This window comes from Schistocerca nitens, chromosome 11 (assembly GCF_023898315.1).
Source record: "Schistocerca nitens isolate TAMUIC-IGC-003100 chromosome 11, iqSchNite1.1, whole genome shotgun sequence".
Lineage (NCBI taxonomy): Eukaryota > Metazoa > Arthropoda > Insecta > Orthoptera > Acrididae > Schistocerca > Schistocerca nitens.
The window spans coordinates 61,094,916-61,119,074 of NC_064624.1; the positions used below are offsets into that span (position 1 = coordinate 61,094,916).

A 24,159-nucleotide genomic window follows, 5' to 3' on the forward strand; every position below is an offset into this window, starting at 1 on the left:
ACTTAACGTGACTGTACCACCCATTAACTGGTCTTTTTCTGCACTACTTCTGCTATATACCCCAATGGCGTAGCTTAAGATGCAAAACAACAAATTGTTCACAATGAAGCACAAACCAAATTCCAAACATAAGGGCCAACAATTTTGCTGCCCTGACAAAACAACTTTTAGACAGAATTTAGAAGCAGTTAAAGTCAACTGGCTGCTACTTTTGGTTGTGAGGTAATTTGAAAACTGATATATGGATGCTGAATTATATCACTGGAGGAAGAGAGAGAGAGAGAGAGAGAGAGAGAGAGAGAGAGAGAGAGAGAAACTGATAAGTTGGGGTATCAACTTACTGTTGAAACTATACGGTCATGGATATGCAGGCGCTCTGATGTGAAGCCCGAGGGAATGAAGAAGATGGACAAGAATTACAAGAGCTATGCTATAAAAGTTATCAAGAGTATATTCAAAATTTGCATTTCAGTAAAGCAAATAGAACTGTATATATGCATGTAATGTCTCCACAATTCGATTCATTGAAAAGACAGCAGTGGTGATGTGTTTCATAAACAACAATTTTCGTGTTGAGCAGTTTGCAGTAGAGGCCACCATTAAAAGAAAAAAATGGATTACACAGTGTATGCAATTTTATCTGATGGACGACGTTTACAACTTGCGAAGTAACCTGTAGTCTATTGAATATGGATTTTTTTTAATTTAAAAAGAAACAAAATAGACTTGTATGGAGCATATGTATCCGAGAGACAGAGGCAACAAATGATAGCCGGATGAAAACGTCATATCAATACTGACGTTGTGGGAAATATGTCGTACACCTGTAGGTGGACAGCGAATATAATCTGCTGTATGCCCGTAGCAGGGAACCTGATAGGATTCCCTGGACAACCTCTGGTAACGCCACAAGGAACTTCAAGAAAGACAGGGGGGCAGAGATTTCCTGTCTGTTTTGTTAAAGGGAATGCACGGAAAATATTCAGGGCGATAGCTGAACAGAGACGAGAAGGAAATGTGATTGTAAGGCACTGCATTGAGTGTGACAATGTTACTGTGCTGGCTGGAGTATTCTCTTCTTGTTTGCCCCCAGTGTGCATGAGTAGCCCCGGTGCTCATAGCTCCTGCTTTACTGGATATCTCAGGGAGTCATACCCTGCTCTTTGGGGCCAGTCACCTAGGGGTAGCGTCTTTTTTAGTAATCAGGAAAATCCTCAGTCCCAGGTTTGAACCTCACCATCACTTGAATTTTGAATAAGAATCATCAGCATCGGTGTCTGAAGACTTCCAGCGTAAGGTGTCACCCTCTTTCAGCCAACAGCCTTTCCAAAGAGGGCGGAGGGGCCGACAGAGGTTCAGGGCACTCTCTTTCCCTTGAGGTCTGAAACTGCTCCTAAATGAGGAAGAATTGGCAATGATCAACAATGTGAGGATACAGAAGGCAATGTAAACCACTGCATAAAGATACATAACGTGCATCAACACGACATGTGGTATGTGATTCAATAAGAGCCATAACGGTCTCTCCATTGGCAAAAGACTAGTCCCCCATTCAAACTCCAGGCGAGGTGGCCCAAGAGGGAGGTGACCACGAGAAAAAGGTTGAGTAACCAACGAAAGGATAACATTCTATGATTCGGGAGCTGGAAAGTGAGGAGTTCGAATGTGGTTGGGAGCCAGAAAATAAGAAACGGATTTCTGGTCACATGAGAATAGGGTAGTAGCAACAGCAGTAGGATTCAGTATCAATAGAAAGGCAGGGCAGAAAGTGAGTATAGATATGTTCTCGTGAGAATCAAAAGCAAACGAACAACATGCATAGTTCAGGTATACATGATGACGTCGCAAGTTGAAGGTGGAGAGAGAGAAAAAGTGAGGATATTGAACAGGTAATTCAGTACTATGTAATAGTCATGGAGGGACTGAAACGCGATCGTAGGGGAAGGAGTAGAAGAAAGGGTTACACGAGAATATGTACTTGATAATAGGAATAGGAGAGAAGAAAGGCTAGTTAAGTTCTACAGTAAATTTATCGTAGTAATAGCTGGGATAGTCTGTTCAAAAATCACTAGACGAGGAGGTATACTTGGAAAAGGACCGAAATATGTGAGGTTTAAAGTCACACAATATTATTGTCAGGCAAACATTTTGAAATCAGATACTGGACTGTAAAGCATACCCAGGAGTAGATATAGAGTCATAACAATTTAGCAGTGATTAAGAGTAGGCTCAATTTTACGAGACTCGTCAGTAGCAATCTATGTACAAAGAAGTGGAATACAGTAGTACTAAGGAAAGAAGAGATGAGATTTATGTTCTCTGAGGCTACAGATACTGCAATAATAAGCAGCTCAATAGGTAGTTCAGTTGAAGAGGAATGGATATCTGTAACAACGACATTAACAGAAGTTGGAAAGAAAAACGTAGGTACAAAGAAGCTAACTGCGAAGAAACCATGGAAAACATAAGAAATCCTTCAGTTGATCAATCGAAGATATAAGTTCAAAAATATTCAGGAAAATTCAGTAATAGAGAAATATGTCACTTAAGGATGAAATGAATAGGAAGTGCAGAGAAGCTAAGGTGAATTGGCTGAACGAAAAATGTGAAGAAATCAAAGAAGAAATGACGCAGCATATAGAAAAGTCAAAGCAATCTTCCACGGAATTAGAGGCAAGCGTCGTAACATTAAGAGCACAATGGGAATTCGTGTGTTAAATACAGAGGCGAGATCGGATAGTTGGAAAGAGATCACTGAAGGCCTCTCTGACTGGAGCAACTTGTCCGATGGCGTGACAGAAGAACAAGCAGGAGTCGGTATGGAAAATATTGGTGATTAGAATCAGAATTTAAAAGTGCTTTGGAAAATTCAAGATCAAAGAAGGCATAAGGTATAGACAACATTCAATCAGAAGTTCTAAAATCATTGGGGGAGGTGGCAAAAGGTCTATTCTCACTGGTGTGTAGAATGTATGAGTCTGGCAATATACAATCTGACTTTGAGAGAAATATAATCATCACGATTTGGGAGACTGCAAGAGCAGAGAAGCGTGAGAATTATCGCACAATCAGCTTAACAACTCAAGCATCCTAGTTGCTAAGAAGGATAATACACAGGAGAATGGAAAAGAAAACTGAAGTTGCGTAACGTTCATAGGATTTGTGGTCCTGGCGAAAGCGTTCGGCAATATCAAATGTTGCAAGATGTTTGAAATTCTGAGAAAAATACGGGTAAGCCATAGGAGAAGTCGAGTAATTTGCAATATGTACAAGACGCAAGAAAGTAAAATAACAGTGGAAGACCAAGAGCGAAGTATTCGGGTTAAAAAGGGTGTCAGACAGATGTAATCTTTCGCCTCCACTGCTCAATCTATATACCGAAGAAGCGATGACAGAAATAATGGAAAGATTGAAGAGTGGAATTAAATATCAGGGTGAAATGATGTAAGATTTGCTGATGACTGATTCCCTCAGTGACAGTGAAGAAGAATTACAGGGATTGCTGAATGGAATGAACAGTCTAATGAGTACAGAATATGGAATCAGAGTAAATCAGAGAAAGGCGAAATTGATAAGAAGCAGAAGAAGTGAAAACAGTGAGAGCATCGTGATCAGTAAGTAGATCAAGTTAAGGTGTTACGCAACGTAGGCAGCAAAGTAGCCCATGACGAACAAAGCAAGGACGACGTCAAATTCACAGTAGCACTGCCAAAAAGGGAATTGTGCTTACCTGGCTTCTGCTGGTGGCTCACTGAGTAGACGGATGACTTCGTTGACTTCTTGCGGGTACTCGAGCAGAGCGTCCGCCCAGCCCCGCGTGGCCATCACCTGCAGGTGGTCCTTTATGAAGGCGACGGCAGCCCTCGTGGCGTCCGGGCACGAGTGCCTCACTGCCCTGACGGCCGTCGCCGCTGCGGTCTCGACGGCCAACTGCGAGATCAGCTGCCGCTCGCAGGCAGCCTTCAGGGCCGACAAGCCGTACTTCTGGGCCGCCGCCAGCAGCTGGGGGGCCGTGTCGGGCAGCTGGGGGGCCTGCAGGGTATACGTGTAGGCCACCAGGAGCCTCAGCACCGGGCCCTCCACGTCGTCGATGCTCACCTGGCCGCAGCTGGCCTCCAGCATGTCGTGCGCGAACATCGCTGCGAACACGGGGCTCGCGGCTGCCAACACAGCCCTGTGAGCCGACACCCTCGTCTCGCCCGCCACCAGCGTCACCAGGGAGCCGTCACCCCCGTCTAGCAGGGCGGCCAGGGCCTCGGTTGTGTTGTTCTCAACCTCCGTAACTGCCGACATGGTGGGTGGTCCTGAAACACAGTGCCACTGAGCAGCCCTCACACTGCACCCTCAACACTTGTACGAGGCGCATGCAGACCTGTATGAAACAGCAGCTGTGAAAGTGTTGTACACCCTAAACCAATTGCAACGTCACCAGTTTCCTTAAAATGACAAGGGTCCGTACTGCTTCGTGATCACCTAAGGTTTGTAACTACCAGCGCGGTGCTACGATTGACTGCTTTCACCTTCTAAAAATGTTATCGTTCTCAGTCAAAAGATGGTTTATTGATGTCATAGCAAAATAATGGGAAAGCAACAAACTTCTTTCAGCACTAAAGTTACAGGACTTATATTTAAATCCTAGCTCGTGGCACCTCTGAGAAATATTTTCTTCCTCCTTATCTCAGGTTCCTCAGATCCGTGACACCTGATCAGAAGCGGGGTACATGTAATGCAGAAATCAGTTTCCTCGGTGAATGTCTCAGGGTAGGCACGATTAAACTTGACCAGCCATGGTGGCCGAGCGGTTCTACTCGCTTCAATCCGGAACCGTGCGACTGCTACGGTCGCAGATTAGAATCCTGCCTCGGGCATCGAAGTGTGTGATGTCGTTAGGTTAGGTTTAAGTAGTTCTAGGTTCTATTGGGCTGATGACCTCTGATGTTAAGTCCCATGGTCCTCAGAGCCATTTGAACCGTTTTGAACCACTGTAAGAGTCTAAATTCATTGGTATCTTTAACTCTTCTTTGAACAGATCGATATCTGCATCATCTTTCTTCAGAAAAAGATGCAGCGGCCACCTCCGTCGTAAAAAATGCTGCATAATACAATCATAAATCCTGTCGCCATTTTATCCGAATGTTGCAAGCTATGGTGTACCCAGGTATTTCCAGGTTGAGCAGTTTAGGAATGAAACTCGTTGCCTCCATTTCCAGAACGTGTGTTGTGGAACTTTCGCACAAATATATACTTATATCTCCTTTTGGCGTGGACGTGTTTGTATAGCATCTTTGGCCCACAGAACGTTCGGATACTTATTAGACGACAGATACGTCATGGCTAAACCAAAGTAAGCTCTATCACAGCTCCGACATCACTCTTGACTCTGCTGGTCGTATGAGGGGGCAAACGATGGAGTCAGTGAAATAGTTCGACACCCTACAGTGTAAACTGGTTTCCTAAATTCAGACAAGTGGGTATCGCGAGAACGGCGTCCACTTTTATCGAAACGTGCTGAATCAGCACCTCCATTCCACCAGCGTAAGAGGTCTGCCGGATCGTTATGGTGCTAGCAGAGCGCCTAAGAATTCGTCCGAAGGCTTCTGTCGCGCCCGCTCGACGTGGATCGAGACGCCGAGGCAGTTCTGTACAGAGCGTAGCGCCGGAGGTCAGCGCAGGGTCGCAGGCCAACACGTACACTGCAGGCTTCTGGAAGCCACCCAACGAACCCAAGTCTTCCTTTCCCATCCCTCGTCAGTTAATTGTACATTTGCTTCCGTTTTATATCGCTTTGTCGTTTTTTCGCCTTCCCATACAAAGTATGCACTGAATGTTATAGGCTCAAAACTTTGGACACTGGCGTTGTAATCGCATAATGAACGACTTTTTACTGTTGTTTACAGGTATTGTTACCGTATTTTCCTACACCCAAGTGGTGCTGCATGTCAATAAACGAAGTGGTAAAAGCTGTAAAGCCGTTCACATTTCCATACAGTCTTCGAGCATCGACATGTTCCTCGTCTAAGAAACAGACGTCATTGTCTTATAAATCTTTAATGTATCCTGAGATCAGTGGTGTAGTATTCTACTTTATTGTGACACTCGCAATGCTACTGTAGTTTACACTGAGCTTTCGCAGATTCTTTGACTCAAACGGTTTTCTAGGTAATCACAAACTTGCCAAGATACTGAGCGGAATCGTGTCTGAATTTAGACAGAGAGCCATGGTCCCGATCACCTTCAGCATATTTTGGAGACACAATCTTCGTGCGTGTCTGCGCCATGTAACCGACAGAGAAACGTGTGTGAAATGCAAGTAGTGGACTGGGTATGCAGGGCGCGGCGGTGAGACACTCTGGACTCACATTCGGGAGGACAGTGGTTCGACCACACACCGTGCAGTGGTCTGCAGCAGGTCTGCAGACTAAGGGCGAATGAGTGGATGTGGCTGCTTGTCATTTGTGTCTTCTGCACCGGTTTTCTGTTTGCTGTCCACCCACACAGGCTTTTCTTCATAGAGTCTCTCTCAATAGGAGTGTCGTGATGGTGCCCTAGGAGAGGCATGACCTTTAAGGTAGCCCTACCGGTCTTCATTACCGGATGTTCCACAAATTGCAACATGTATTTAGATGTCTGTGTGTTGTTTCCCAGGAAAACCATGAGGAAGTGGTCTCATTTTGTCCATCATTACAGTTGTTTACAAGCTTTCTAATGAGTACGACGTGCATTAAACTACTTTTCAATAGTTATATGATTTCCAATGGTGGTGATGTTTTCTTCTTCAGTGCAAATTCCGTGTGTGGGTCACAAGTCAGAAACGATTTCACAGTGCCATCAATTTGGAATCATTACAGTCGTCTCATCAGTATTAATTGCAGACTTCTTTTTTCTTTTTCCATCCAAATTCGAAATTGATCAGCAACAGCACTCGACGCCCTCTCGAAGGTTTTTTATTAATGAGAAAACATTTGGCTGAGCTTTTGGTATTAAGGTTTCTTCCACCCCTCAGAGGTGTTTTCGATGTGATGGGGCCTTCCACTGTAATTCTACATATCTGATGGCATCTGGTCTTTATCAACCAACTAGTCTAGAAATAGTCCAATGATCGACGAAACTAGTTTTTCAGACAGTATTTTCTGAATAGACAGCCAACCATGATCCAATATTTCTAAGACAATATATCGTACTCCGGATAGATTGTTAGATAACAATGTCTTTCTCAGTTTTTCTTAAGAGGGGACTTCTTTCCACGTTGTTGATTAAAATTAAAATTGCAACTCGTAATATCTGGTTCAGGAAATAAATTTCCAGCTGATTGGAATGGACATTAGCAACTTCCAGAGTCATTATGAGAGAATAGGGTTCGATCCGAGCACATTATTTTCATTTGTTAAGTAATAGTAAATATTAGGACATACTATATAGTCTCATAGTGAGGTGCATTTTGACTCTTGTCATGTACGCAATTGTCTTTCATGATTCAAACCAACTGTTAGCAGTGGTTAAATTGTGCTCTGTGCAAAATTCTGCCAGGCAGCTTCCCCTTTCATTACCTTACTTCAGTTCTTTTCTCCTCCAACTTTTCTTCCACTTCGTATTCCGACTATTTCGAGTGCCCCATCACAATCAAGTTTTGATCTCGCTTAACGATCTGACTAATTTCTTTTCTCTCAAAAAGCATTTCCTTAATCTCTTCGGCCATTTTCGTAACTAGTTTACGTGCAAGCCAGTACTTCTGTAACTGGTTTGGCTGTGTGTCTGTCCTGGCTGTGGTAACGACTTCACTGTGCAATTGATAGCAGCTCAGATATCAATTAGATGTTAGTGTTTTCGGCCCAGAACGATATTAAACAAATTTCCAGTGACCTCGGGGAGAAATCTAAGGAAGAGCTATTCTCAAACACGCATTTCTTGGCACCAGATGCTGAGAAGAAGACAGGCATTGTGAAGAATCTAGCCACATCAAGACCAAGAACCCAGATTAAAATACATAAGCACAATCATCGTCCAACTGAGCTACTTATAAATTTACGGGGGCATTCGATCTGCAACGCTACACTTTTTTCTCGGCCACTTTCTGTTGGAAAAATGCGAAATTTGTGAGACATCGTGGAATATTCCCACTTCAGCCCCTACAGCTTCATGGAATTCCAACAGCTGACAGCACCATATGTAGCCTCCAAAATGGCGTCCGTAAAGGAGGTGCGACCCAAGCAGAGAGCTGTCACTGAGTTTCTTTCGGATGAAAACCAGAGCATCGCAGATCTTCATATCCGCTTGCAGAATGTCTCAGGAGATTTGGCAGTGAACAGAAGCATCGTGAGTCTTAGTGCGAGGTGTCTGTCATCGTCAGAAGAGCTTACTGGTGATCAACGCCCGGCCTAGCAGCGCCATCGTCGCAGCAAGGTTGTGCATATCTGGCCGACCGCCCACGTGTCGGTCAGCTGCAGACGCCTGTGACTCCTGCGATGTGGGGACGTGCTCTCACTCAAGGTGACCGGTGGATCACTCAGAGCTGAACAACCCGCATCTCGCACCTTCCGACTTCCGTCTGTCTGGTCCAACGAAGGCTGCACTCCATGGCAAGCAGTACACGGATGACGGCCGGTCACTGATGCAGCAAGACGTGAGTGGCTGATCAACTGTTTACTCACTCGGTCAGTTTTTTCAGTTGAATGAAACAACCAGATGAAACTGGCCATGTCACCTATATGAACACTTTTTCAACCACTCTCTGGGTTTGCAATGTAGCTAATTATTACGAATTGTCATCTTACATCGAAAGCGTAGCTTACCGCGGAGCTGGGAGGAGAGCAGGATTTTGGTTCTCACGCTGGCACAGCTGATTTCAAGTGAATAACTTCAGTACTTTCGGAGATATAAATTTTTACCTAAGGGACGACTGATGGATTCATCTATAGCATCAATTGAAACTACAACCAGAAGTACAGGTCCATAAGATCTAATTGTCTGGAATTTTCTTTCATTTCATTACCACAGATTTCTGACTAAATAAAAAGTACTTCGGAAAATTATTATTTCATCGTGTTTTGGTTATTTAAGTGTTTTGCAGGGTCTTAGGACATTCGTTGAAATTTTATGGAAATTAAGTAAATGTATGTGTGAGAACGTTTCTTGAATAATAGTGGAATTTGTGGCGTATGCCCGACTTGATTTGGTTTTGTAAAAGGCAGCCAGAAGGGGAGTTGAGTATTAAATTTGTAAGTAATTTATGTTGCGGAATGGAATCTAATTTTGTGTTCATTAAATTTTTATTTAGTTTCGGAATTACGTGATCTCTCGTCTAAATTACCTGCAGTAATCTGATTGGCTGACACTGAAAATACCTGAAGTATACAAGTGCTCGAAATGATCTGATTGGCTGTTTAACATATTAGCCAATAGGAATTAAGCATATCTCGTGCGTACGAGTATGGCTTTGTGCCTCCGATCTAGGAGTCGATTAAGTCGTTCGGGAACCATCTTGTGGTAAACGTCTATGTTAAATCGCGCTGATCAAATTTATTCCAAAATAAAGAAATTTGCGCGTTTTATTGCTTCTCTTGCCGTTGACAAAGAGCGGCTACAGTACTGAATATTTTGTGAGAGCTTGAGATTTGTGAGTGATTTATTTTAGGAGATATTTGCAGGTGAACATTTTATTTCGTACACAAACACTGCGCGGCGTGTTTCGAGCAGATTACGAGACATTATATCCATTATAGGAATGTTTCTATACTGAGTCTGGGTTAGTGATTTCACTGACATGTTTTCAAGGTTTATTGGAATGCCGCAATTGTTACATCAGCCCAAAAAATTTGCCATTCTGCATGCTTTTCGAGGAGCTGAGAACTGCACTGAGTGCAGGTTATTTCTGGAGGAGACAATATTCCATAAAAACACATTTAGAAAGTCTGTAGAACCAACGTCAAATCCTGACTGTGCGAATACATCACAACTCCATTCGTATTGCTCTCGCACAGATCACGAAGACAAGTTTAGACTGATTACTGCACACACACACACACACACACACACACACACACACACACACACAGAGGCACTTTAATGATTCTTCACACACCCCTGAACGTGAATGGACCACGAGAAACTCTTAGTAAGTGATACGACGGATGTACCCACTGCCATGCACTTCAGTCGTTTCAAGGGTGTAGATAAGTGAGACTCAGTTTGGGAGGAGGAAGAATCACACTTCATCTCTTAAGGGACTGTAGCTGATTGGTTCCTCCAGTAAACATAAGGGCCTTGCTGCTCTCACACATAAACAACTCGGGTAATACATAACGAGTCCGTAATTATGAGCAATACATCATCCATCCGCGGTAACTATAGACTTTGCATTACTGTACTGAAACTTCCTGCAGAGCTGAAAGGAACATTTAGAACTTAACGGTCGTTAAATACTGGAAGAAACCCATAGTGTGTGGCTTATTCAGTCCTTATTACGACCATGTGCTACCTCTGAACGTCGTCACCAGCGCACACAAATGCAACTGTGAGGCTACATAAATGGACGGCTGTGTGTCTATCAAACGTCAGCTTTCGTCATTTGGTTTGTTTATTTTTTTCGCTGTATGCAGACATCGTGAAGTGATTAATGGGCAGAACCACTCACAACAGTCAGTTCTCATACTGACACATACGATGCATTTCATTATGCACTTAGTCGGGGATCTGCGATTGTGCAACACTATTGCAGTGTAGGTAACATATGAGAGACTTCGCCCGGCTAAAAACCAGGACGGCCTTCCTGCTGAAAAAGACACACGCGAGATTCTCCTGTCCTCCGGCAAAGTGGCTCTGCTTCCCCACTCTAACCACCAACCTCCGAAAACCATGCAGTCCTTAAAGGACTGCTTAAAACCTGTTCGTGTATCAAAGTCAGAACCCATATCAGTGAAGAGACGTCGAATGACTAAGCAGTTGAGTGGAAAAAGCTAGTCAAGAGGTATCGAATACATTTACCAAATCACCCACCAAATGTCTGAAGTACGGCAAGCTGCAATCATTCTGGAGTGTTATACATGTGAGAAACAGATTTCCTCTGGAAAAAATTAACAGCAGCTACTGCACCTTACGAACACATTTTCTTCTGCGAACTTCCAGCATGTTGCAGTACCTTAGGGCAACAACTACTATTCATCAGTAGCATAAAAAACCAGTCCAAGTTGCAAATTTTTACTTTTTATTCATTCGATGACCACTTTCGGGCCGACACCCATTTTGAAATCATCGTAACATTATCGGAAATGGGATTTCCGAATGTTTCAAAAACGTTCGACGAACATTGACATGTTCGTAAATGCTATGATTTGAAAATGGGTCTCGGCCCGAAATTAGTCATCAAATAAATAAAAAGTAAAAATTTGGTACTCTGACTGGTTTACCATTCTACTAACTGTTTTTTTGCCACAGACTTTTTGGTCGTAAGTTTCTCCGCATAATAAATGCCTCTGAAAAACCTACACGAGGCAAAATTTTAACTCCAATAAAAGTCAAAGGGAAGAATCGTTAATCTCACGAAATAATCTTTTTTTCAACCGCCGATGTCAGTTATTTAAAGTGGACACACACACACACACACACACACACACACACACACACACACACCAAAAGTACTCTTGCCTCACCTGGGTTCCGCGAGTTCTGGAACCTGTACAGAAAAATGGTATAGACAGCAACGTGAACATCATTTCCATCCTTTTTATTGCTCATTAAAGCCACACATTGGATGTTGTACCACGACACAGCGAGACCTTCAGAGGTGGTGGTCCAGATTGTAGTACCTCCAATACCCAGTAGGACGTCTTCTTGCATTGATGCATGCCTGTATTCGTCGTGGCATACCATCCACAAGTTCATCAAGGCACTGTTGGCCCAGATTGTCCCACTCCTCTATGGAGATTCGGCGTAGCTCCGTCAGAGTGGTTGAGGGGTCATGTCGTCCATAAACAGCCCTTTTCAATCTCTCCCAAACATGTTTGGTAGGGTTCATGTCTGGAGAACGTGCTCGCCACTAGTCGAGCGATGTCGTAATCCTGATGGAAGTCATTCACAATATCTGCACGATGGGGGCGCGAACAGTCGTCCATCAAGACGAATGCCTCGCCAATATGGTACCGATATGGTTGCACTATCGGTCGGAGGATGGCAGTCACGTATCGTACAGCCGTTACGGCGCCTTCCGTGACCACCAGCGGCGTACGTCGTTCAGACTGACCGGGTTGTCTTCAAACACGTCTCAGGCGACAGTCTGGTTGAAGGCATATGCGACACTCGTCGGTGAAGAGAACGTGATGCCAATCCTGAGTGGTCCATTTGGCATGTTGTTGGGCCGATATGTTCCACGCTGCACGGTCTCGTGGTTGCCAAGATAGACCTCGGCATGGACGTCGGGAGTGAAGTTGCGCATCATGCAGTCTATTGCGCACAGTGGGTCGTAACACGACGTCCTGTGGCTGCACGAAAAGCATTGTTCAATATGGTGGCGTTGCTGTCAAGAGTTATTGCGACACATAATCCGTAGCAGCGGTCACCCACTGCGGCCTGAGCGAGGCACGTCATCGACAGTTCCTGTCTCTCTGTATCTCCTCCATGTCCGAACAACATCGCTTTGGTTCACTCCGAGGTGCCTGGACACTTCCCTTGTTGAGAGCCCTTCCTGGCACAAAGGGACAATACGGACGCGATCGAACCGCGGTATTTACCGTCTAGGCATGGCTGAACTACATAGAACACGAGCCGTGTACCTCCTTCCAGGTGGAATGGCTGGAACTGATTGGCTGTCGGACCCGCTCCGTCTAATAGGCGCTGCCCATGCATCGTTGTTTACGTTTTTGGGTGGGTTTGGTGACGTCTCTGAACAGTTAAAGGGACTGTGTGTGATACAATATCCACAGTGATCGTCTATCTTTAGGCGTTCTGGGAACCAGGCTGATACAAACTTTTGGTGTGTGTGTGTGTGTTTGTAGGGGTTTTTGTAGTTACACACACTGCACGAGAGGGCTCCCATGAAAAGTGAGCCATGGTAGGGCAATGAAAATGTTTAAACGTTTGTGAGGTTGTGAGGACATGGGGAAGAGTAACAGTAAACAAACCATAAAAAATCTCATTTTAATTTCCACATGAGAGGGTAAACGTTGTTAATTGCGTTCAGTGTTTACATTCCACGTTACGAACTTCCGTCAGTGTGAAGACCACCTGCATCCACGACAGCCTGGAACCGCCCTAGAGGTACCATTCCACGGTTGTTCACGGCGCTTCGCGAACGGCGGGCCATGGGATGTCCGGCTGCCGCGACACAGCTCGTGCACTGCGTGGGAGTCGCACATCGCGGCCAGCATTCTCAGCCACGGCAGCAGCAACTTCTTCAACAGTCTGGGGCGCAATCGGCTGTCGGCCTTTCTCAGGAGCAGTTCCCAAGTCGCCATTACTCGAACCACTTTGGCCAACAACGGTGCGGAGAGAAGACCTCTCTGTGTTCCGTTAATGCTTCGATACTCGCGAAGAGGAGCACCACTACTGCTGAAGCATCGAGAAAACATCTTCCCGTGCTCACCTTGTGCAGATCCATGTTTAATTCACTATGGGGAACGGATCGGGATAGAGATGAGATATAGCAAGGTGTTTTAGACTGAAGTTGTAGGTGCCAAAAAGGGTCGACCATTGCTACTAATTGACACAACCTTGAACGTGATTTTGAAGGTGATTTGGAGGTCACAGTGGTTTAGAATGGGAAGCCAAGTTTTTCATTCAAAATTTAAAGGAGCAACAAATTCCAGGAATGAAATGGCACATAATTCAAGGTCGTGGCTAGGTTCAATGAAGATAAAATAATCATGTTTTTCGTTCTAGTATGGATTAATTCACAATACGGAAGATGCAGCAAAATTCAATGTTAGATACAAACTGGAAGGCGCATAAAGAATCATGTAGCATTGCCTATAATGAAGGTATTAAACATAATTATAGATCATTCTCAAGTTGTGTTTTGTTTCATGGAAATTCCAATTAGTGACGTTGGATATTGAAAATCCAGAAGATATTTGGCCTTTATGTTTCAGTTAACGTGTTTATTGGAAATAATAAATGTATCATCAAGTATAAATGTGATTTGGACGTTTGGGAGACAGAACATGTATAAATAAACCTGAGATCACTGGTTTGCAAGTCGCTGAGCGAGTCCCTCGCCTGTCTTCCCTCAACACACCTCTTCTGATTTGTATCTAACATTGTAATCTGCTGTATCCCTCCCATATTCAGAGTTAATCCATGCTAGATCTGAAGACGTATTTGCTTGTTCGACCTGCACTGAACCTTGCCATGACCATTAATTTATTTTCCACGTAAAACGTTTCTAATCTTAACTCCAATATTAGGATTTCATTTTAAAAAATCACTTTAACCACCAAATGACGTTCAAAGTTACGGCCATTAGTAGCAATGCGTGGCCCCCTTTGACACATATAACTTGTACCTAAAACACCTAGCTATATCTAGTCTATCCCGAGTTCTCCCCCCCCCCCCCCGCCCATGAACCATTGACCTTGTTTTTTTTTGTTTTGTTTTTTTTTGTTTTAGGGCGCAAAACTTCTATGGTCATTAGCGCCCAGCCCGTGACTTAAGACAGTAAAAAACCGAAATTGAAAATCAGCAGCAATGGGAACAAAATCATAAAATTGGAGAAACTAAAAGCAGAAGGAATGCTTAAAAATCCACTACAGAAAGGGGTTGGTTGTCCCCAAAAAAAGCTTCAAATGACTGACGTCATTTCACTGTCACTAATAAACTGGAGAACGCGGTCGGCTGAGCGCGTGTCATCTGCTAAAATTGACGATAGATCAGGCGATAGCTGTAGACGGGAGCGTAACGGATTAAACGGATTAAAATAGGGGCATTCAATTAAAAGGTGTCTTACCGTCCACAGCTGAGAGCAGTGGGGACAGAGTGGGGGAGGATCGCCGCTTAAAAGATGTCGATGGCTAAAAAGACAGTGCCCTATCCGGAGTCTAACTAAAATTACCTCCTCCCGACGACGCGTTCGGGAGGAAGAGGTCCAAGCGCAAGGAAGGGCTTTCACTTCCCGCAATTTATTACGGGGAAGTGTTGACCAATGCGCATGCCATAAATGAGCAACGTTGCGACATAAACCGCTCCGTAGATCGGTGAAGGGAAGCGACTGAATAGCTGGCCGAGGAAGAGAGACTGCAGCCTTGGCCGCTATATCGGCCGCCTCATTCCCACAGATACCAGCGTGTCCCGGGAGCCAGAGGAACGCCACCGAGACGCCCCCCAGGTGGAGCAAGCGCAGACAGTCCTGAATCCGGTGGACCAGAGGGTGCACAGGGTAAAGAGCTTGGAGACTGAGGAGAGAGCTGAGAGAATCTGAGCAGATTACGTACTGTATCCGCTGATGGCGGCGGATGTAGTGGACAGCCTGGAGAACAGCGTAAAGCTCCGCAGTATAAACCGAACACTGGTCGTGAAGCCGAAAGCGATTTGGGGTGTCGCCAACAATATAGGCACTCCCTACACCTAATGATGTTTTCGAGCCGTCGGTGTAAATAAATGTGGCGTCCGTCATTTGTGCACATAGAGCAGCAAAAGCCCGACGATAAACAAGTGAAGGGGTACCATCCTTGGGAAATTGACAAAGGTCACGGAGCAGACAGATCCGGGGACGGAGCCAAGGCGGTGCTGTACCCCAAGTTGTCAAGAAGGTTTTAGGAAAGCGGAAGGAAAGAGAATGGAGCAGTTGACGGAAGCGGACTCCCGGGGGTAGTAGGGAGGAGGAGCGGCCTGCATACCCTACATCAAAGGAGGCGTCGAAAAAAAGGTCATGGGCTGGATTAGCAGGCATGGAAGACAGATGGCTAGCATAACGACTCAGAAGGACTGCTCGCCGATTGGACAGCGGAGGTTCAGCAGTCTAAGCATAAAGGCTTTCCACAGGGCTAGTGTAAAAAGCTCCAGACACTAAACGTAATCCACGGTGGTGGATAGAGTCGAGACGCCGAAGAATAGACGGCCGAGCAGAGGAGTAGACTATGCTTCCATAATCCAATTTCGAGCGCACTAAGGCGCGATAGAGGCGGAGAAGGACCACTCGGTCCGCTCCCCAGGAGGTACCATTCAGGACACGGAGGGTGTTAAGCGATCGCAGACAGCGAGCCGAAAGATAGGAAACGTGGGAGGACCAGCACAGTTTTCTGTCAAACATAAGACCCAAGAATTTAGCGACGTCTGAAAACGGAAGGTTGACAGGACCTAGATGTAAGGAGGGCGGAAGAAACTCCTTACGTCGCCAAAAACTGACACAAACGGTCTTACTGGGTGAGAAACGGAAGCCGGTTTCGATGCTCCACGAGTGGAGGCGATCGAGACATCCTTGAAGACGTCGTTCAAGAAGGCTGGTCCGTTGAGAGCTGTAGTAGATCGCAAAATCGTCCACAAAGAGGGAGCCCGAGACATCAGGAAGGAGACAATCCATAATTGGATTTATGGCGATGGCAAACAGTACAACACTCAGCACGGAGCCCTGGGGTACCCCGTTTTCTTGGGAGAAAGTACGGGAGAGAGTAGTGTTCACCCGCACCCTAAAAGTGCGCTCTGCCATAAATTCGCGAAGAAAAAGGGCAGCCGGCCTCGAAAGCCCCAAGAGAACAGTGTGCGGAGGATGCCTGTCCTCCAACAGGTATCGTATGCTCTCTCCAGATCAAAAAAATTGCTACCGTTTGGCGTTTCCGGAGAAAATTGTTCATGATATAAGTGGAGAGAGCAACAAGATGGTCAACTGCAGAACGATGCTTCCGGAATCCGCATTGGGCTGGTGTTAAAAGACTGCGGGATTCCAGCCACCAAGCTGAACGGTAATTCACCATACGCTCCAAAACCTTACAGACACTACTCATGAGAGAAATGGGGCGATAGCTAGAGGGGAGATGTTTGTCCTTTCCAGGTTTCGGAACGGGAACGACAATAGCTTCCCGCCACCGTGTCGGAAAGGTACTGTCGGCCCAAATTCGATTATAAAGGCGAAGGAGGTAACGCAGACTATGGGTTGATAAATGCAGCAACATTTGGACATGGATACCATCCGGTCCTGGGGCGGAGGAGCGAGAAGAGAGGGCATGTTGGAGTTCCCGCATGGAGAAAACAGTATTGTAGCTTTCGTGATTTTGAGAGGAGAAAGCAAGATGTCGCACTTCCGCTGCACGTTTCTTCGGGAGAAACGCTGGCGGGTAATTTGAAGAGCTCGAAATCTCAGCAAAGTGCTGACCCAATGAGTTAGAAATTGCGACGGGGTCCACTAAGGTATCATGCGCGACAGTGAGCCCAGAGACCGGGGAGAAACTAGGCGCGCCGGAGAACCGTCGAAGCCGACTCCAAACTTCCGAGGAGGGAGTGAAGGTGTTAAATGAGCTAATAAAGAATTTCCAGCTTGCCTTCTTGCTATCGCGGATGACGCGACGGCATCGCGCACGGAGCTGCTTATAGCGGATACAGTTGGCCAAAGTAGGATGGTGACGGAAAATGCGAAGAGCACGTCGCCGTTCACGTATTGCGTCACGGCATGCCTCGTTCCACCAAGGAACTGGGGGGCGCCGGGGCAATTCGGAGGTGCGTGGTATTGAATGTTCCGCAGCTGTAAGAATAACGTCGGTAATATGTGTGACCTCATCGTCGACGCTGGGAAAGCGACGGTCATCGAATGTCGCTAGAGACGAAAAAAGTGTCCAATCGGCTTGGGCAAACTTCCAGCGTCGCGAGCGCATATATGGCATTTGAGGCTGCAGTCTAAGGACACATGGAAAGTGGTCACTCGAGTGTGTATCATCAAGGGCGAACCATTCGAAGCGCCGAGCTAGCGGAACAGTACCGACCGCAAGGTCCAAATGAGATAAATTTGTCGTGGAGGCAGACAAAAATGTGGGGACCCCAGTGTTGAGGCAAACTAGATCCGCTTGGTGGAAGACGTCTAGCAATAGAGAGCCACGTGGACAAGGATGTGGAGATCCCCAAAGCGGGTGCTGGGCATTGAAGTCCCCAACCAGCAAATAGGGGGGTGGAAGCTGACCAAGAAGATGAAGGAGATCAGCTCGTGCCATTGGTGTGGATGATGAAATGTATAGAGTACAAAGAGAGAACGTGTATCCAGAAAGGGAAAGACGGACGGCGACAGCTTGGAAGGAACTGTTTAAGGGGATTGGGTGATAATGGAGAGTATCATGGAGAAGAATCATGAGTCCTCCATGGGCTGGAGTGCCTTCAACAGAGGGGAGGTCATATCGGACGGACTGAAAATGAGGGAGAACAAAGCGGTCATGGGGACGCAGCTTTGTTTCCTGAAGACAGAAGATGACCGGCGAGTAGGATCGTAAGAGGACCGACAATTCATCCCGATTGGCTCGAATGCCGCGGATATTCCAGTGGATAATGGACATAGGGTGAACAGAAAATGGAGGAATGTGACCATGGGTGCTGTCAACTCAACGACTGCTCAGAGCTTGCGACCGACAGCATGGAATGGCATTCAGCCGAAGGCAGAAGATCCTGATCCATAGGTTGGTCAGGAGCAGCCCCTGCCACCAGCGATCGGCCGGTTGACCGGCCACCAGCAGTGCGCCTCGGCGACACAGAAGACGGCCGAGGGCGATTTCCGCCAGGTGGTGCTGTAGATGGGACACGCCTTGGCGGAGAAGGAGAGGAACTGGGTTTCTTTGTAGCCTTCTTGGAAGTATGATGTTTAGATGAAGGAGGAACCGATGGTTGTGAAGTTGCGGTACGTAAAAACTCTTCACGAGTATGCTCTTTTTTCGAAGACTTGGCGTCTGACTTTTGGGCTCGAGATTTAGCAGAACCCGACGAAGGGTGAGCCATAGAGTGGGCAGGCGAAAGTGGTGAGGTTGAACGGGCGATCTTTGCGCTGGCCGATCTGATGACCGTGGTACTAAAGGTGAGGTCGCAAGTCTGCGTGGCCGCCTCCTTTGTTGGCCGAGGAGAAGCAAGGACAGTGCTGTATTTTCCTGTCTGAGGCACGGTGGGCTGTCGACTGGCGAATAATTTGCGAGCAGCAAAGGTCGACACCTTTTCCTTCACTCTTATTTCCTGGATGAGCTTTTCGTCCTTAAAAACGGGGCAATCTCGAGAGGAAGCAGGGTGGTCACCCATACAGTTGATGCAGCGAGGGGATGTAGGTGGACAAGCACCCTCATGGGCATCCTTGCCACACGTAACACATTTGGCCGGATTGGAACAGGACTGGCTGGTGTGATTGAACCGCTGACATCGATAGCAACGCGTAGGGTTTGGGACGTAAGGGCGAACGGAAATTATCTCATAGCCTGCTTTGATTTTCGATGGGAGTTGAACTTTGTCAAATGTCAAGAAGACAGTGCGGGTTGGAATGATGTTCGTGTCAACCCTTTTCATAACTCTATGAACAGCCGTTACGCCCTGGTCAGACAGGTAGTGCTGAATTTCTTCGTCAGACAATCCATCGAGGGAGCGTGTATAAACGACTCCACGTGAGGAATTTAAGGTACGGTGCGGTTCCACCCGGACAGGGAAGGTGTGGAGCAGAGAAGTACGCAGCAATTTTTGTGCCTGGAGGGCACTGTGTGTTTCTAACAACAGGGTGCCATTCCGTAATCGGGAACAAGACTTTACAGGACCTGCAATTGCGTCGACACCTTTCTGAATAATGAAAGGGTTGACCGTGGAGAAGTCGTGACCTTCGTCAGACCGAGAAACAACAAGGAACTGTGGCAACGATGGAAGAACCGTCTGTGGCTGAGACTCAGTGAACTTACGTTTGTGAGCAGACATAGTGGAAGGTGAGGAAACCATTGCGGAAGAATCCCCCATGATTACCGGCGTCTCCGACGGCGCGCTCCTCCCTTGTGGGGGCCCTCTCTGAGGGCACTCCCGCCTTAGGTGATTGTTCACACCTCAGGTCACACCTCCCGACAAACGGATGGAGGGACCAATCGGCACTTTCGGAAGGTATCAGCTCGGGTAATCACCCCTCCCTGGGCCTGGCCGTTACCAGGGGGTACGTACGTGTCCTACCTGTCTACCCGGGGTGGGGAATTACGCGTTACCCCGTCACCGGCTACGCATGGAAGTGCGTGGGTCGGCCTTCAGACATGCACAGGGAGGAAAAAGGAGAAAGGGAAAGGAAAGAAGAGGGGGTCTCAAACGCCGCAGCGGAGAAAAGGGCAAAGAGAAGAGGGAAGGAAAAGAGAAGGACAGAGGAAGGACAAGGACTCGCGAGTGTAGAAAGCAAGAAATTTGGAACAGTTTCGAGCGTCCGTCTCCGGACGTAGGCACAAACCATACTCCCAGAGGGGGAGAAAGGGAAGGAAAGAGCCAGAGGTGACGGGGGGGGGCGAAGATGGGGGACGGGGAAGGATACGGAAAGGGAAGGTATGCAGCCTGGAAAGGAAGGAGGGCCACATTAGCTCGGGGTCCCGTGCTCGCTACGCACGTGTCCACAAAAGAGTTGTGGACCCCCTGGGGGGGAACCATTGACCTTGCCGTTGGTGGGGAGGCTTGCGTACACCTCAGCGATACAGATAGCCGTACCGTAGGTGCAACCACAATGGAGGGGTATCTGTTGAGAGGCCAGACAAACGTGTGGTTCCTGAAGAAGGGCAGCAGCCTTTGGTAGTTGCAGGAGCAACAGTCTGGATGATTGACTGATCTGGCCTTCTGACGCTAACCAAAACGGCCTTGCTGTTGTGGTACTGTGAACGGCTGAAAGCAAGGGAAACAACAGCTGTAATTTGTCCCGAGGGCATGCAGCTATACTGTATGGGTAAATGATGGCGTCCTCTTGGGTAAAATATTCCGGAGGTACAATAGTCCCCCATTCGGATCTCCGGGCGGGGACGACTCGAGAGGACAGCGTTATCAGGAGAAAGAAAACTGGCGTTCTACGGATCACAGCGTGGAATGTCAAGATCCCTTAATCGGGCAGGTGGGTGAGAAAACTTAAAAAGGGAAATGGATAGGTTAAAGATAGATATAGTGGGAATCCGTGAAGTTCGGTGGCAGGAGGAACAAGACTTTTGGTCAGGTGAATACTGGGTTATAAATACAAAATCAAATAGGGGTAATGCAGGAGTAGGTTTAATAATGAATAAAAAAAAGGAGTGTTTGTAGGATACTACAAACAGCATAGTGAACGCATTATTGTGGCCAAGATAGACACGAAGTCCATGCCTACTACAGTAGTACAAGTTTATATGCCAACTAGCTCTGCACATGATGACGAAATTGATCAATTGTATGATGAGATCAAAGAAATTATTCAGCTAGTGAAGGGAGATGAAAATTTAATAGTCATGGGTGACTGGAATTCGAGAGTAGGAAAAGAGAGAGATGGAAACATAGCAGGTGAATATGGATTGGGGGTAAGAAATGAAAGAGGAATCCGTCTGGTAGAATTTTGCACAGAGCACAACTTAAACATAGCTAACACTTGGTTCAGGAATCATGAAAGAACGCTGTATACACGGAAGAACCCTGAAGATACTAAAAGGTATCAGATAGATTATATAATGGTAAGACAGAGATTTAGGAACCAGGTTTCAAATTGTAAGACATTTCCAGGGGGCACATGTGGACTCTGATCTCAATCTATTGGTTATGAACTGTAGATTAAAACTGAAGAAACTGCAAAAAGGTGGGAATTTAAGGAGATGGGACCTGGATAAACTGAAAGAACAAGAGGTTGTACAGAGTTTCAGGGAGAGCATAAGGGAACAATTGACAAGAATGGGGGAAAGAAATACAGTAGAAGACGAATGGGTAGCTTTGAGGGATGAAATAGTGAAGGCAGCAGAGGATCAAGTAGGTAAAAAGACGAGGGCTAGTAGAAATCCTTGGGTAACAGAAGAAGTATTGAATTTAATTGATGAAAGGAGAAAATATAAAAATGCAGTAAATGAAGCAGGCAAAAAGGAATACAAACGTCTCAAAAATGAGATCGACAGGAAGCGCAAAATGGCGAAGCAGGGATGCCTAGAGGACAAATTTAAGGATGTAGAGGCTTATCTCACTAGGGGTAAGATAGATACTGCCTACAGGAAAATTAAAGAGAGCTTTGGAGAAAAAGAGCCACTTGTATGAACATCAAGAGCTCAGATGGAAAAGCAGTTCTAAGGAAAGAAGGGAAAGCAGAAAGGTGGAAGGAGTATATAGAGGGACTATACAGGGGCGATGTTCTGGAGGACAGTATTATGGAAATGGAAGAGGATGTAGATGGAGCTGAAATGGGGATATGATACTGCGTAAAGAGTTTGACAGAGCACTGTAAAACAAGGCCCTGGGAGTAGACAACATTCCATTAGAACTACTGACAGCCTTGGGAGAGCCATTCCTGACAAAACTCTACCATCTGGTGAGTAAGATGTATGAAACAGGCGAAATTCCCTCAGACTTCAAGAAGAATATAATAATTCCAATCCCAAAGAAAGCAGGAGTTGACAGATGTGAAAATTACCGAACTATCAGTTTAATAAGTCACAGCTGCAAAATACTAACGCGAATTCTTTACAGACGAATGGAAAAACTGGTAGAAGCCGACCTCGGGGAATATCAGTTTGGATTCCGTAGAAATGTTGGAACACGTGAGGCAATACTGACCCTATGACTTAGAACAAAGAATAAGGAAAGACAAACCTACGTTTCTAGCATTTGAAGACTTAGAGAAAGCTGTTGACAATGTTGAGTGGAATACTCTCTTTCAAATTCTGAAGGTGGCATGAGTAAAATACGGGGAGCGAAAGGCTATTTACAATTTGTATAGAAAGCAGATGGCAGTTATAAGAGTCGAGGGTCATGAAAGGGAAGCAGTAGTTGGGAAGGGAGTGAGTCAGGGTTGCAGCGTCTCCCTGATGCTATTCAATCTGTATATTGACCAAGCAGTAAAGGAAACAAAAGAAAAGTTCGGAGTAGGTATTAAAATCCATGGAGAAGAAATAAAAACTTTGAGGTTCGCCGATGACACTGTAATTCTGTCAGAGACAGCAAAGGACTTGGAAGAGCAGTTTAACGGAATTGACAGTGTCTCGAGAGGAGGATTTTTTTTTGTTTTTTGTGGTTTTAGGGCGCTCAACGTCAACGGTCATTAGCGCCCAGACTACTTGAGGAATGCACCGCGAGTCACAAGTTTAGAACAGCAACGAAACGGAAAACACGATGAAAGACATACTGACAGGCATAGGATTAAAAAAGAAAACAGCATAATCAAATGTCCTTTGAGAGGGTTGTCAAATTGATAAAATGAAGAACGCGAGCAGCTGCTCGTGGGTCATCCGCTAAAATGGCTTCCACAGTACATGGCAGGCCTAGATCGAGACGCAGGGTGTTAAAATCCGGACACGACGTTAAAATGTGGCGGACCGTCAGCAATTGCCCACATGGGCAGAACGGCGCCGGCGCAGCCGTCAGCAGATGGCGATGGCTGAACCGGCAGTGGCCAATTCGCAACCGGGCCAAAACTACCTCCTCCCGCCGAGAAGGGCGTGAGGAGGACGTCCAAGCCACGGGAAGAGCTTTCAAGGCCCGAAGCTTGTTGTCTGGAAGTGCAGCCCAATCGGCATGCCACAGCGATACAATGCGCCGACAAATTACCCTGCTACAATCTGACGAAGGGACACGACAAGAAGCTGTCCGAGGCTGGAGGACCGCAGCCTTGGCCGCGGCATCTGCAGCTTCGTTCCCAGGGATACCGACATGGCCAGGAACCCACATAAAGCTAACTGGAGAACCGACGTCCACCAGCTGCTGAAGAGAGAGTTGGATCCGGTGCACGAAAGGGTGAACCGGGTACAGATCGCTGAGGCTCTGGATAGCGCTCAGGGAATCGGAGCAGATGACATATGCAGAATGTCGGTGGCGGCAGATGTAAAGAACAGCCTGGTAGAGGGCAAAGAGCTCAGCTGTGAAGACCGAACAATGGCCATGGAGCCGATATTGGAAACTTTGTGCCCCGGCAATAAAAGAACACCCGACCCCGTCATTGGTCTTAGAGCCATCTGTATAAATGAAGGTCATATTAATGAACTTCGAACGAAGTTCGACAAAACGGGAGTGGTAGACTGAACCGGGGGTAACCTCCTTCGGGAGCGAGCAGAG

General features: G+C 46.4%; 1 protein-coding gene across 1 annotated transcript in view; it reads right to left on the reverse strand.

Moving 5' to 3' along the window:
• The window catches only part of LOC126213077 (ankyrin-1-like), a 73,630-nt gene that overhangs the window by 18,201 nt on the left and 31,270 nt on the right, over window positions 1–24,159 (reverse strand). The window contains exon 2 of the mRNA XM_049940666.1: window positions 3,731–4,304. Within this exon, the coding sequence (XP_049796623.1) occupies window positions 3,731–4,293 (563 nt within the window). The 5' untranslated portion in view covers window positions 4,294–4,304. The remainder of the gene's footprint in view (window positions 1–3,730; window positions 4,305–24,159) is intronic.